The 13,072-nt window shown below is 30.0% G+C and overlaps 2 protein-coding genes across 15 annotated transcripts in view; one reads left to right on the top strand and one right to left on the bottom strand.

Annotated features, from left to right (window-relative positions):
- Positions 1-431: 431 nt before the first annotated feature.
- Positions 432-13,072, bottom strand: part of LOC129938716 (nuclear protein localization protein 4 homolog) — a 49,918-nt gene continuing 37,277 nt past the window's right edge. Inside the window, exons 8-9 of the mRNA XM_056046431.1 lie at positions 736-1,151; positions 432-684 (exon numbers count right to left, since the gene is read on the bottom strand). Of these exons, the coding sequence (XP_055902406.1) occupies positions 552-684; positions 736-1,151 (549 nt within the window). The 3' untranslated portion in view covers positions 432-551. The remainder of the gene's footprint in view (positions 685-735; positions 1,152-13,072) is intronic.
- The window catches only part of LOC129938713 (uncharacterized), a 5,929-nt gene continuing 342 nt past the window's right edge, over positions 7,486-13,072 (top strand). Inside the window, exons 1-4 of one of the 14 annotated variants that reach the window (XM_056046416.1) lie at positions 7,499-7,651; positions 8,020-8,368; positions 10,589-10,782; positions 10,890-13,072. The exon at positions 10,890-13,072 is cut by the window's right edge and continues 342 nt beyond it. In XM_056046416.1, the coding sequence (XP_055902391.1) occupies positions 10,890-12,995 (2,106 nt within the window). In that variant the 5' untranslated portion in view covers positions 7,499-7,651; positions 8,020-8,368; positions 10,589-10,782 and the 3' untranslated portion in view covers positions 12,996-13,072. Of the gene's footprint in view, positions 7,727-7,748; positions 8,369-8,559; positions 8,964-10,588; positions 10,783-10,889 lie in introns of those variants that run through there. The other 13 variants (XM_056046420.1, XM_056046422.1, XM_056046419.1 and 10 more) reach the window with 13 other exon arrangements.

Below are 13,072 nucleotides of genomic sequence, written 5' to 3'. Positions count from 1 at the left end.
ATGTTCGCTGTTAGCTCTTAACTTCTCCAAAATGATATCACCAATGTTTTTAATTGGTGCATACAAAATAAATTGGACTTTAACATACCTAAAAGAATTTTAATATTTTGTTGAAGAGTAAATTCTTTTTAGTCATGGCATAGTTTTTATTTGTCAAATGTCAAAACACATTTTCGTACCATTGGTGAGGTTTTCCAAAACTCACAAATTCCTACCAATTACTTCCTCGCAGCAATACATTTAAGAAGAATATACATTTCAAATATGTACAATAAGTACAAAAACTTCAATTTGTCACTTTAACAAAAAATTGTATGCACTAGCAATAATAATTTAAGTCACTATTTTATAAGTTTTTGATTAAATAGGGTAATTTATCATCATACATTTACCTATATAAATTTAACTTTGTATTCAAACAAACATTCATATACGGTTCATAAAAATTACATAGTTTTAATTAATTAGAATTGATTTGGAATACAATTCTAAAATTCCAAAGAGCGTTAAAAAGTTTGATCCATGGGTAGAACTATAATTAAATATACATTTTATCTTGGTAAACCACAAATTTCACAAGAGCTTAGTTCTCCACGATTAATAAATGTACAATGATTACACGTCCAATTAGAATCTTCAGCGCCTTGGAGTGCAGCTGATTGTGATGGGTAGCTTGCGGATCCGCTGAAAAAAAATATGTTTTAAAACCATTTAAAAAAGTAAAATGTTTCATACCCTGATCCGTCTGAACTAGCAACGAATAACGATTCCAGCACTTTCCAAATATCACTTTTCAAAAAGTTATTAGCCATGGTCGAATTCTTGGTTCGAACTGCTTCTAACAAGGTTTGTAAGTGAGTTTTCATTGGGAGCATGTCCAATTTATACAAATAAATCAGCAAATGAAAATCTGATACCGCTTCTAAAAATTCACTATCCTTCCAGAAGGACAAATACGAACTAAGAGCATATAAATTTTGTAAATGGCCATCCAAATAACGATTTTCAACTGGAAAGGGTTTTTTCTTATCACATCGTGTAAACGTGTATTGTGGTTGCAGAGGAGTTGAAGCTGGAACATCAACAAGAAGATATTCAACAGGCAAAGGACGTGCTAAGCGTTGAACTTCATTGCCATATTCGTCTTTTTCCTGAAAATGAACAATATAAAATTAAGATTAAACTAAAATATACAAAGAATGATGTAAATAATAAACATTTTTGTATTAGCATCTTTACTTAGATAAAGTCTGCACCTTAGTACTCACACCGAACCACTCCTGATATAAAATCTTTCAGGCTTATCTAAAAATATCTAGTATATATCTATTATATCTATTTAGTCTTATAACCAGGCGATGAGTAAGGTAGGCGGGTGACTATTCAAAAAGTAAACTAATGTTTCCTTAAAATACAATAATTTCTCTTATAAGCTAGAGTACAAGGGTTAGTTAGTTCAGCTCCTGTTTTCAGGAAAAGTACAATATGGAATAAGAATCAAATAAATTTTGTAAAGATAGTATTACCAAGAGGAATCCAGACAGCGGTCTTTTACTTTACTTAATTTTTTAGCGAAATACTAAATGTCCGATGTCTATCTATAAACCATATTTGTTTTATCGTTGCATATTTAATAGTGAAACTATCGAAACTAAGTGTAATGTATTGATCACTATGTAGTCCCTGAAGCGGAATAACTTACAAGCACAATGTTGGAAATTGGGTTTTGAATGTTATGTTTAACACATACTGCACTGATATGTCTTTACTTAATAATAAATAATTTTAATAAGTTCATCTTTATTTTGTAGTAATTGTATTTTATATGAATAAAAAAGATTTGTCTACCCTTCTATACAATAATAGAAATTATTACCGGCCACTAATCACTATATTTGATTGAATTTGATTTTGTATTTTCTTTTGTTTATTTTCAACAAGTTATTTTAAAATTTTTCTTACAAGTACAAAGCTTCAATTAACCATGCCCAGCTTTAAGACGATAAATTAAATGTATAGGCTACATTTAGGAATGCTTCCGCAATCATGTAAATACTATTTTTTTTTCTCTGATTTTAATTTGTATGTAAAATATAATTTTCTGAATACAATTAAAGCTTATTCCTAAACCTCCATACATTTACCTCAATAACTATAATTTAAAATATAGCAATAATAAATTCAAATGAAATCGTTTTAACATCTGCTACAAAAAATTGTTAAGCTAGGAATTAAAAGTCATGTGATTCACTTCAAAAAAAGAACTGAAGTTAAGGGTTTACGAGTCAAATCGAATTAAAAAACTTCAAATGTCGAACATCGATTAATTTTTAGCATACTGTGCCCAAATGGCACTTTGTATCTTAACGCATTAAAAGTATTTCTATAAAAAGTGAAAAGTTTAAAATCCAATTCTTCATCCTAACTTCCAAAAGGAAATGCTGTTAAAAAATATTTTATGTTAACAATGTAAGTGCATATAAACGAGGACTTGGTTTAACAAAATATAGCAATAAGAAATTGCAGAAGTTTCCAAAAATTTGTTTTTCTCTCTTCTGTTCTCTTTATAGCAACTTTGTGCAGGCAATTGTCTTAGACCATACTTATTTCAACGAATGCATGTTATTTATTTTTATTTAGTGGTACTGATTCGAAAGATATTTGTGTTTATCAAATTTGGTCAAACCCTTAAATAAATGACCTTCTCTGCTTTAAATGATGAAACACTCGACACAAATTTATTTAATACAAACAAGTTTTTTTTTTTTAAATAAATTAATAAATAATTATATGTATTTGATGAATGAAACTTCGGTATTGTTTGCCCGATCCTGAAAAATAAACTGCACTTACTATAGAGGAATCAACTTCCTTAATATCTAAATTTAAATAAAATCTTTTTTTAATTTTTTTCGCATCAAATCGCTTATTGTTATTAAGATTTTTAATTGCACAGTTAATATCTTTAATTTCGCTTTTAAATTCGCATTTGAAGGATTTGATTTTGGTCACATATTTAAATGCATTAATTAACTGATTTATATCCTTGTCAAAATTCGATTTGAACGATTTTGATATTATAAAAACCATGATGTGTAAATCGTCGGTCAATTTTACCACGTCATCAATTTTTTCAAGTTTATTGAACATTTTTCGACACTTATCATTCGATTCACTTATTTAAGCGATACGATATTTCTCTACATTCGTCACAATAAAACACGTACCGGGAAGCTTTTTCAACAAGGTGATTAAGTTCGGACTAATAATCAATTGAAAAAAAAAATATTTTTGGAAATTTTCAAATTTTTTTTGAATATTTTGTACACATAAGTTGGTGCATGCTCCTAACCAAATTATCTCCAACTTCTTTTAAAAGCTTGGCATTCAAGCAATCTGCTCCCTTAGACTTTAGCTTAGATATGACAATCTTTAAATCGTCGAAATGGGGAAGACGGGATTGTTGGCTTTCGTCGTCAATTTTGAATGGATCATTTTTTCTGACAGCGGAATTTGGTTTGTCGCCGTCGTTAAAAAGTCCTTCCATATCCTCAGCATATAAAGCATAATAATAATAAAAGCATCACAGATTATTGGTTTTGGCCGCGAACACAACAAACCTAAACATTAACAAGAAAAAATACCTCCATCTTTATGTCATTCAAAAATTAATTATTATTTTTTGTTGACCATTACAAAAACAACTTTGTATTGCTATTTCTCTTTTTCTTATTAATACAGAAAAGTTATCTTGTTAACTACAAAACCCATTGCTCATATTAAAGGTGTTCGCAAACGAGTGCAGTTGAATCTATTTACTAGGTGTTATCCAGTCAAGTTAATCACTGTTCCTTTATAAAATAGCCGGAAACAAATATTCTAACGAAATAAAAGACCAAATTATAAAAGAATATTAAAGTGCAATGAGTCAGCTTAAAATATCGAAAAAAATATTCCATTTCAAAATCAGTGATTTTTGCTCATTAATACAATTTTACAAATCCAAAAAGTCATTATAAACGATTCATCAAGCTGGCAGACCAAGAAAGACGATAGGATTCTGCTATAAAAAAATCAATTAAAAAAGATCCTTTTACATCATCGAGAGAAGTACGAACCCAACTCAACCTGAATACGGAGAAAGGGCTGATGATGGTGCACTTAAATCTTTCAAACCAAAAACAAGCTGGCGAGATTAAAATTTGCTCATGACAACTTCAACTGGACCGTTTGAAAATGGAGAAACGTTCTCTTTTCGGACGAGTCCAAATTCAATTTCAAGGGTTCGCAGGCCAGCCAAAGAGGCACTAAATCTACGGTACAAAGCTACTATGAAACACGGAGGAGGTAACGTACGAGTAATGGTGTGGACATGTTTTTCAGGACATGGACTGTGACCGATTCACCAAATATATGGTACAATGGATCGTTTTATGTTCCGTGATATTTTGGAAAATATAATGCTGCCACACGCTGATGATTAGGTCCCTCTGAAATGAATATTTCTGCAGGACATCGACCAAGAGCCAATACAGTTAAGACGTGGTTTCAAGAAACCCTGTTTGACATGTTACAATGGCCAGCACAGTCCCCAAATCTTAACTCCAAAGAAATTTGATTGAACATTTTAGATTGACGAATTGTAAGGACTAATTGCAAAAATAAAAACGATCTGTTTGATCAAATCAAATTGTCTTGGGAAAGTATCCCAAACAGCATTATAGGCAATCTAATTGCAATTTTATACTACTACTTTTTTTGTAGATTTAATTTGTTTATAAAAAACATTGACCATTAGATTTTTATAAAAAAAAAAATTAATAAAGTGGAAAACAATATTTTCTGTGAGATAAAATAAGTTTGAAGACATCATTTTTAATTTTTGAACATTTTTTTTTTTTTTTGTAAACAAAAACTGACTTCGACTTTTCTCAAAACCGAGTGTTGAAAATAATATTTTGTATAAGAGATTATTAGTTTAAATCCACAATCTCAAATATTTGTAAGGATATTTGAGTCGAAAATCAATTTTTACCAACTTTTAGTAATGTTTTTTTTTCCGGTTTTTATTTAAAAAAAATTGTCAATTCGATTTTTCTCAAAAATGTTGTGAATTTTGAAAACAATATTTTTTAAAGATAAAACTAATTTGAAGCCAATATCTTTAATTTGTGAAGAGATATATAAGTCGAAAATCAAATTTTCCCAATTATACTAATTTTTGTTTAGGCTTTTATTTTTTGTAAAAAAAATGTCAGTTGAATTTCTCACACAATTGTAATGAATGTTGCCGACAATATTTTTTATAAGATAAAATTAGTTTGAAGCCGATATCTCAAGCTGTTGAAAAGAAAAATCAATTTTTACCAAATTAGTAATGTTCTTTTAGGTTTTTATTTTGTATACAAAAAAACTGTCTTAAAATTTTAACAGGTGTCAAAAATGTTATTCTTCGTTGCATACAATTATTTTGTTGATAAAATAATTTTTTGTTCGTAAAATATTCGAGCCGACAATATTTTTTGTCAGTTTTTTTGATTTATAAGAAAACCGTTAGTTATGTTTTTTCAAAAATATATTTGTTTGGTATGGCTATACAATATATAATATAAACTTTAATTCAGGTCGGTGTGACCAAAATGTTTACCTTTTATTTAAATTGCTATGGTAAAGAAAATACCCACTTAATTTCCTTCAGAGTTTTCTGCATTATTATCTGTATAACAAAATTTATTTGAAGTTGATATCTTGTTCTTGAGCTATGGACGACGAAAAACGTCGCGAAAGTACGGACGTATATATGAACGTACGAACATACGAGTACGTACATTCGTTCACACACTCGCACAGATATCTCCCTAAAAAATCTTTTATTAAAACTATAGGAACCTTGAAACGTAGAGAAATGTCAACATTTTTAATTCTACAATTCGGACCGATTACAATAACTTTTTTTTTTTTGTAAACAAAAACTGACTTCGACTTTTTTCAAAACCGAGTGTTGAAAATAATATTTTGTATAAGAGATTATTAGTTTAAATCCACAATCTCAAATATTTGTAAGGATATTTGAGTCGAAAATCAATTTTTACCAACTTTTAGTAATGTTTTTTTTTCCGGTTTTTATTTAAAAAAAATTGTCAATTCGATTTTTCTCAAAAATGTTGTGAATTTTGAAAACAATATTTTTTAAAGATAAAACTAATTTGAAGCCAATATCTTTAATTTGTGAAGAGATATATAAGTCGAAAATCAAATTTTCCCAATTATACTAATTTTTGTTTAGGCTTTTATTTTTTGTAAAAAAAATGTCAGTTGAATTTCTCACACAATTGTAATGAATGTTGCCGACAATATTTTTTATAAGATAAAATTAGTTTGAAGCCGATATCTCAAGCTGTTGAAAAGAAAAATCAATTTTTACCAAATTAGTAATGTTCTTTTAGGTTTTTATTTTGTATACAAAAAAACTGTCTTAAAATTTTAACAGGTGTCAAAAATGTTATTCTTCGTTGCATACAATTATTTTGTTGATAAAATAATTTTTTGTTCGTAAAATATTCGAGCCGACAATATTTTTTGTCAGTTTTTTTGATTTATAAGAAAACCGTTAGTTATGTTTTTTCAAAAATATATTTGTTTGGTATGGCTATACAATATATAATATAAACTTTAATTCAGGTCGGTGTGACCAAAATGTTTACCTTTTATTTAAATTGCTATGGTAAAGAAAATACCCACTTAATTTCCTTCAGAGTTTTCTGCATTATTATCTGTATAACAAAATTTATTTGAAGTTGATATCTTGTTCTTGAGCTATGGACGACGAAAAACGTCGCGAAAGTACGGACGTATATATGAACGTACGAACATACGAGTACGTACATTCGTTCACACACTCGCACAGATATCTCCCTAAAAAATCTTTTATTAAAACTATAGGAACCTTGAAACGTAGAGAAATGTCAACATTTTTAATTCTACAATTCGGACCGATTACAATAACTTCCTATGGGAAGTTAAAAAAAACATATTTAACTTTTTTGCACTGCAAGAAGATTGTTATACTCCTAAACTACTTTAATTTTATCAAAACTGTTTTCTTTTGCATCACAAACAATCTGTTGAGCGTCGCTGCATACAAGCATGGTACAAGATTCTCCGAAATGTTCGAAGTTCCTACCAACATCTGCAAAAGCTTTTCTCACAATTTATGTACCTATCAATTGAATTCTTTCTTATACAAATGAATAACAAACGAAATAAGAAACGCGTGCGTCACAAAACCCAGACGTGAAATAAAGCTTTCTTATCTGTTATGCATAAATTCGAAGGTATATTTTATAAATACAAACATTTCGTATATTAGTTCATCCCTAAATTACAAAATTGTATTAGTTCTTAAAGAGCACACATACATTAATAGAAAGAACTTGTGTACAATATCTAGCTTTATTAGCTTTCATATAATAAAGACTACCTAGTCATGTAGACGGATATCATGGGTACACAACGTACATTTTCCTTCGAAAGTAAAAGCAAGTTAAAGAAAAAATTAAACAACTTGAATTTATAATCATCGATTAGTTGCGGAAAAATGAACACAAAAAGACAAGGATTACTTTTTGATGTTCAATTTACAATTAATAGGGTTTTTTTTTTTGCATTATTTTCGTTTACACAAAATTTATACCTTATATCTACTATCTTGGAATTGAAGATATAGGTATAATTTGTGTACTGAATTTTAATATACATACTTTTTTGTAAATTTATGTTTGTATTCTTACACATCATAAAAGTGGATTCGTTAGTTTTCTATGCATAAACATTTTAATCTTTTTTTAAAGCATATGTATTGTGTATCATACAGAATTTATTATTTGCAAAACAAACAAATTCAATTCTCTAAGTGAATACAAAAATCAAATCATTTAAGAGGTCAAAGTTCCTAAGTACATTGGATGTACAAGCTGTTGATTTTAATCGTTTGTACCTGTTATTTTTGTTTTCAATTAGGTTCACATTGCTTCGGAAAAAGTGCACAGTTTAAAAGAACAACATTGGCATGACGCATTTTAATTGAGTGAAAATGTGTGCAAGAAACGGATACTATTTTGTGTATAGTTTGTTAAAATCATTTGTTTTTCTTAAAAAAAATATAAATGTATGTTTTGTGGATCCGTTGGACGAGTACCCACGATAACGCGTAATCATAAGTAATAATAGCCGTATTTTTAACATTACCAGGCATCAAAAGCAGAAAGTTAAGATACTTAAATATCAACTGCAGCAACCAAATCAGCATCAAGAAAACAGAATCATAATAAATGGTGTTCTTCTGTGATATAACTTTAAATAATTAACGGTATGCTGAGTTGAAATTAAGATTGAATTAAATATTAAAAAAAATATCAAAGTATATTATCAATATACATATACATATAAAGTATTAATTCAAGTTCAAAAATGTATGTACCCATATTTGTTTAAACTTTTTGCACACACTGACAACATGTTCAAGGCTAAAAATATGTAGGTACACAAAGTGTTTATTTATGGTTCACCAAACACACTTTATAGCAACAAATTAACACAGATACATAAATGAGAAAATAAACTCTAAGAAAATCCAACACTGCACTCCACGCACTTTGTGCTTTCCTTTTCCTCTCTCTCTCTCTTTTTTAATGCCATACGTCATCAAACGAACACCTACACAATCTTTGCGACTGTATGAGATAAAATTCTATTGGAAAGTAGGTACCTACATACTTTACCTCTTAATACTTATATATTACTCCAAGTTCTAATACGTTATTGCAACCCTCGATGACCTTTAAATGTGCGAATTTGTTTATTAAATGCAAGTACCTAGTTTAAAAAATAAATTACTAACTGAGAATATTTGAAAACAAACTTTACAACATGTGGATTTAGGTTTTTCCTTATCATATCAAAAGGTGATGTTAACAGTGTTTTCTATTTAAATAAAACAGAGTTACCTGTTTCAATGAACATTTAGTTAGTCGAACTCCATTAAACTTGGAAACGACTTACATTTCGAAACAACCATCAACAGTGAACAGATTTCAGTTATATGTAGATGTTATTTACATTTTAGTTATAGATTTGCATTGATAAGATAGATTGTTTTTGAAATACTTAAAATTATTTGATGTGAAAGGTAAACCCAAAAGGAAAAGCTTTTTTTTTTTACTGGGATTAGTAGTTCAAGAACAATTGAAAATGAAAAGCTTTGATTTATTATCAAAATAATAAGTGATATAGTTTTCTTTATTGAAATTACTAAGACAAAACAGATGGTTTTGTAAAAATATGGTAGTGTTTAAGTGGTATGTGCAAATCCAAAATTAATTTACAAAATAAAACTTTTGTTTTTTAATGTTTATATGGTTATAGTAACTCGAGCTCTGTGTTAACTTACACCTCATCGTTATTTTCAGAGTCTATTTTTTGGTAAAAAGTATGACAAAAACTTCATTAAGAAAACCTTCTTACATAAGCACGTTATTCGGAAATCAAGAACTTATTGGACAAATGTAACAAGTATACACTTTTTTAAATTCAGATACATGTAAACAATAATAAGTATACGTTCAAAATACAACCTTTAATTTTTTCCGCTAACCGTTTCATATTGTTAAATTTGCTAGAAGCTTTTACAGAAAGCTAAAACATTTATGAAATTGTACTCCTTTTCTTATTAAATTTTAAGGTTATCTTCGTTTCTGTCGCCAAGTTAATGAAGAATAGAGTTTGAGAAATTAATGATACAAATCATATATATTTATGTACATACATATATACTTTACTCTAATGGTTAAACAACTTACAGCAGTCGTTTTAAAGAAGAGTTTCTGATTAGAAGTTAAATCAACAATAAATTAATACAATTTATCATTTTAATGGCATTATTTCCAAAACACATTCATCCATTTTATTCTGTAAGTGACCGTTATTTGACCTTTTTTATTCATAGGCCTTAAAAAAAATTTAATGGCGTTGTTTGAAAACGTTAACCTTTTGGCGGATGAAAAAGATTTCAGGGCAAGAATCTAAGTAATAGCATATTGACTTTAGGAGTAGTTATAATCATAATACACATTTTCTTTAATAACTATTATGTAGAAAAGTTGTTTTAATGCAAAAATAAAACAAAAATATTTGTTTATAAACATATTTCCCAATGGGTTGAAGACACTAAGCGAATTAGATCTTACAAAATAATCTCTGTTTGTACTTTAAGACCCTTTTATAGCAGTACAACTAAACAAACTAGTTTTAAAGCAAGTTTGAGAAAAATGGTGTGGTTTTATAAAAAAAAATTTAAGGGAAGGAATTAAATAACTATCACAATAGAAAATCTTTATATTGATATTAAAAATCGTAGTTTTGAGTTTTAGGACATGTTTGTTCAGAATGGGTCATCTTAAATTCGTGATTATTTATATTAGCTGTTTTTATTTATCGGTTAATATAATCAGCAAAATTTCGATTGATTTATACCATTGAACGCGAATTTTCGAAAGTTTTGCTAAAAACTTCGTCCACACTATCTTTCCAGGTTATAGCTCTTATTGCTTGACATTTATGTAGTACAAACACAAATGCTAGAAGCAAAATTATGTTTTGAGGTGTTTGCACTGAACATACAAACCATATTCGTATTTTTTTCGGATTCACATTTTATATGGAATTGAAATGAACTATAACAAGTCATATTTAAATCGCTCGTAAACTTTTTCTTCTTTTCATCAGGTAACTCTTTGCATAATTTTTAGAAGTTTTATAAGTCCAAAGCTAAACATTTTGGAACCCTGATTTCAATTATGCAGTAAAGTTACTCATTGTCTTTTTTTTTTCAGATGGACTTAGCCGTGCCACAGGAGCTCGAGGAGCTTATTTTGTGTAGTTGCTGTCTTCTGCCGTTTAATGAAACAGACGCCCTACCGAAGCTTTTAACTTGTCGTCATTATTTTTGTTTAAAATGCGTAAATTCCATACTGCAGAAAGGTAGTGAGCTATATTGCATGCACTGTTGGAAACGAACCGAAATACCCGGCCCCGAAATGAAACCGGACAATCTTCCAACCTATGGTGCCATATTATTCCTCACAAAGAACATGAACATGCTCAGCATAAGTAAACCGAAAATATCATCTGGAAAACAACGTTCATCATCATCGACGTCATCTGTTAATTCAAATAATGGTGGCGCTTGCAGTGGAGGAAACACGACTAATGGTAATTCAAATTCAACAACTGCTAGCGGAAACAGCTGTAGCTCCAAGTCCAATTCGGACCCAAAATTATCACAAACCGCATCGACTAAAATTAAAAAGGGTGAAAATTGCATGACACACGCAATGCCAAATACGCTATGGTGCACTAAATGCGGAATATTAGTGTGTCGAGCTTGTGCAGCTTCGGAAGATCATAGAAATCATTTAGTAAAAAGCCAAGTCGAGGCAAAAGAAACTATTCAAACTGATATTGCTAATGAACTATTTTCCATGCAAAAAACACTTAACGATGTGCAGCATTTAGTTTTGAAACAACGCGATTTTTTGCTCAAGATTTTAGAATCATGCACAGCACTGAAAACTCAAATCGAAACGGAATTGATAAATCATGTACCCACCCTTGAAATCGCTGAAATACGCGAGAGTTTATGCAAAGCTAAAATTTGTTTAGATATGTTAGATAATCAATCGCCTGCCGATGCTCTCAAATTGTATACTACATTAAATTTAGAAAAGCAACGTTTGATAAGCAGATACCAAGAAATGTTCCTACAGTGTAAGCTTGACGATTTAATTAGAAATTTTGGTATGGTTTTTGATTTTGATCTAATAAAACAAGCACTTGTTCAATTACATAGCTGCGTTATAAGCGGAGGCAATTTGGATTCATTTGGCTGCCTAACCGTCGCAGCAGTGCACCACAATCCAGTACTATTGCTTGCAAATTACTGTATTTCACAATTATATTCTCGACATGTTTTGACACTGAAACAAAAACAGATACGGCTAAGTAATAACAGTAGCGGTTATTTTCAATCAAATCCTCATACTTTCCAATCGCAAAACACGGTCCCACAGCAATCTAATCATAGCAGTCAATCACCCCAAAATGATGGAATTGCCCAAGCTAAAACCTATGCCGATATAACAACCAGTTCGCCGAAATCAAGTCGAAACCATCATCATGCGAGTAACACACCGTCCAAAAACGGATTTGAAAATCACCGTATTGAGAGTTTAGGGCCAGTTGCTCCACCTAACGGCATTCGAGTACCAGCAACCCCACCGGGTGCATTTCCAACTAATGATTTTAATGCAATAACCGTTCCAACAATGACTATGATACACATGCAACAAAAACATCATTCTAAACAGGTTCACAAATCTAATACACAACAACAACAATCTAACCCTTCAGCCAGTCTTTTGCTTAATCCGAATGTTCATGTATATCCGATATATTTCTTCGACATCGATATGAACGCTCAAACAATAGGTCGAATACTTATTGAAGTACGCAATGATGTTGCACCAAAAATGGCAAACAATTTTGGAGCACTCGCTACTCACGAAGTTGGGTTTGGATATAAAGGTTGTCAAATATTTCAATGCTGGGAAAACGAAAGTATTATCACTGGTGATTTTGAACTTAATAATGGTCGTGGGGGACGATCTGTATTTGAAGAACATTTCTTTATGCCCGACGATACAAAAATTTTAGCTATTCGAGGTTCAGTCGGCATGCGCCGCAGTCAGAAACGACACGACAATATGGGTTTGGTCGGATCTCAGTTTCGAGTAATACTTCGAGAGATGCGTGGCTTTACTGGAATTTTTGCATTTGTAGTTGATGGTTTAGAATTAATTGAAAAAATAAGTCAAACAGGAGATTCTGCTGGCAAGCCGCAGAGTAATGTTGTGATTCAAAATTGTGGTAAATATCAATAGGATAGAAAATGCTTGTAAAAAAAGAACATTTGCACAATTCTTTTTTTTTTTGTTAAATGTTTCATTTTAATGAACAT

This window comes from Eupeodes corollae, chromosome 1 (genome assembly GCF_945859685.1).
Source record: "Eupeodes corollae chromosome 1, idEupCoro1.1, whole genome shotgun sequence".
Classification (NCBI taxonomy): domain Eukaryota; kingdom Metazoa; phylum Arthropoda; class Insecta; order Diptera; family Syrphidae; genus Eupeodes; species Eupeodes corollae.
The sequence above is the reverse complement of the archived record's forward strand: the minus strand, read 5'-3'. Positions and strand labels throughout refer to the sequence as shown.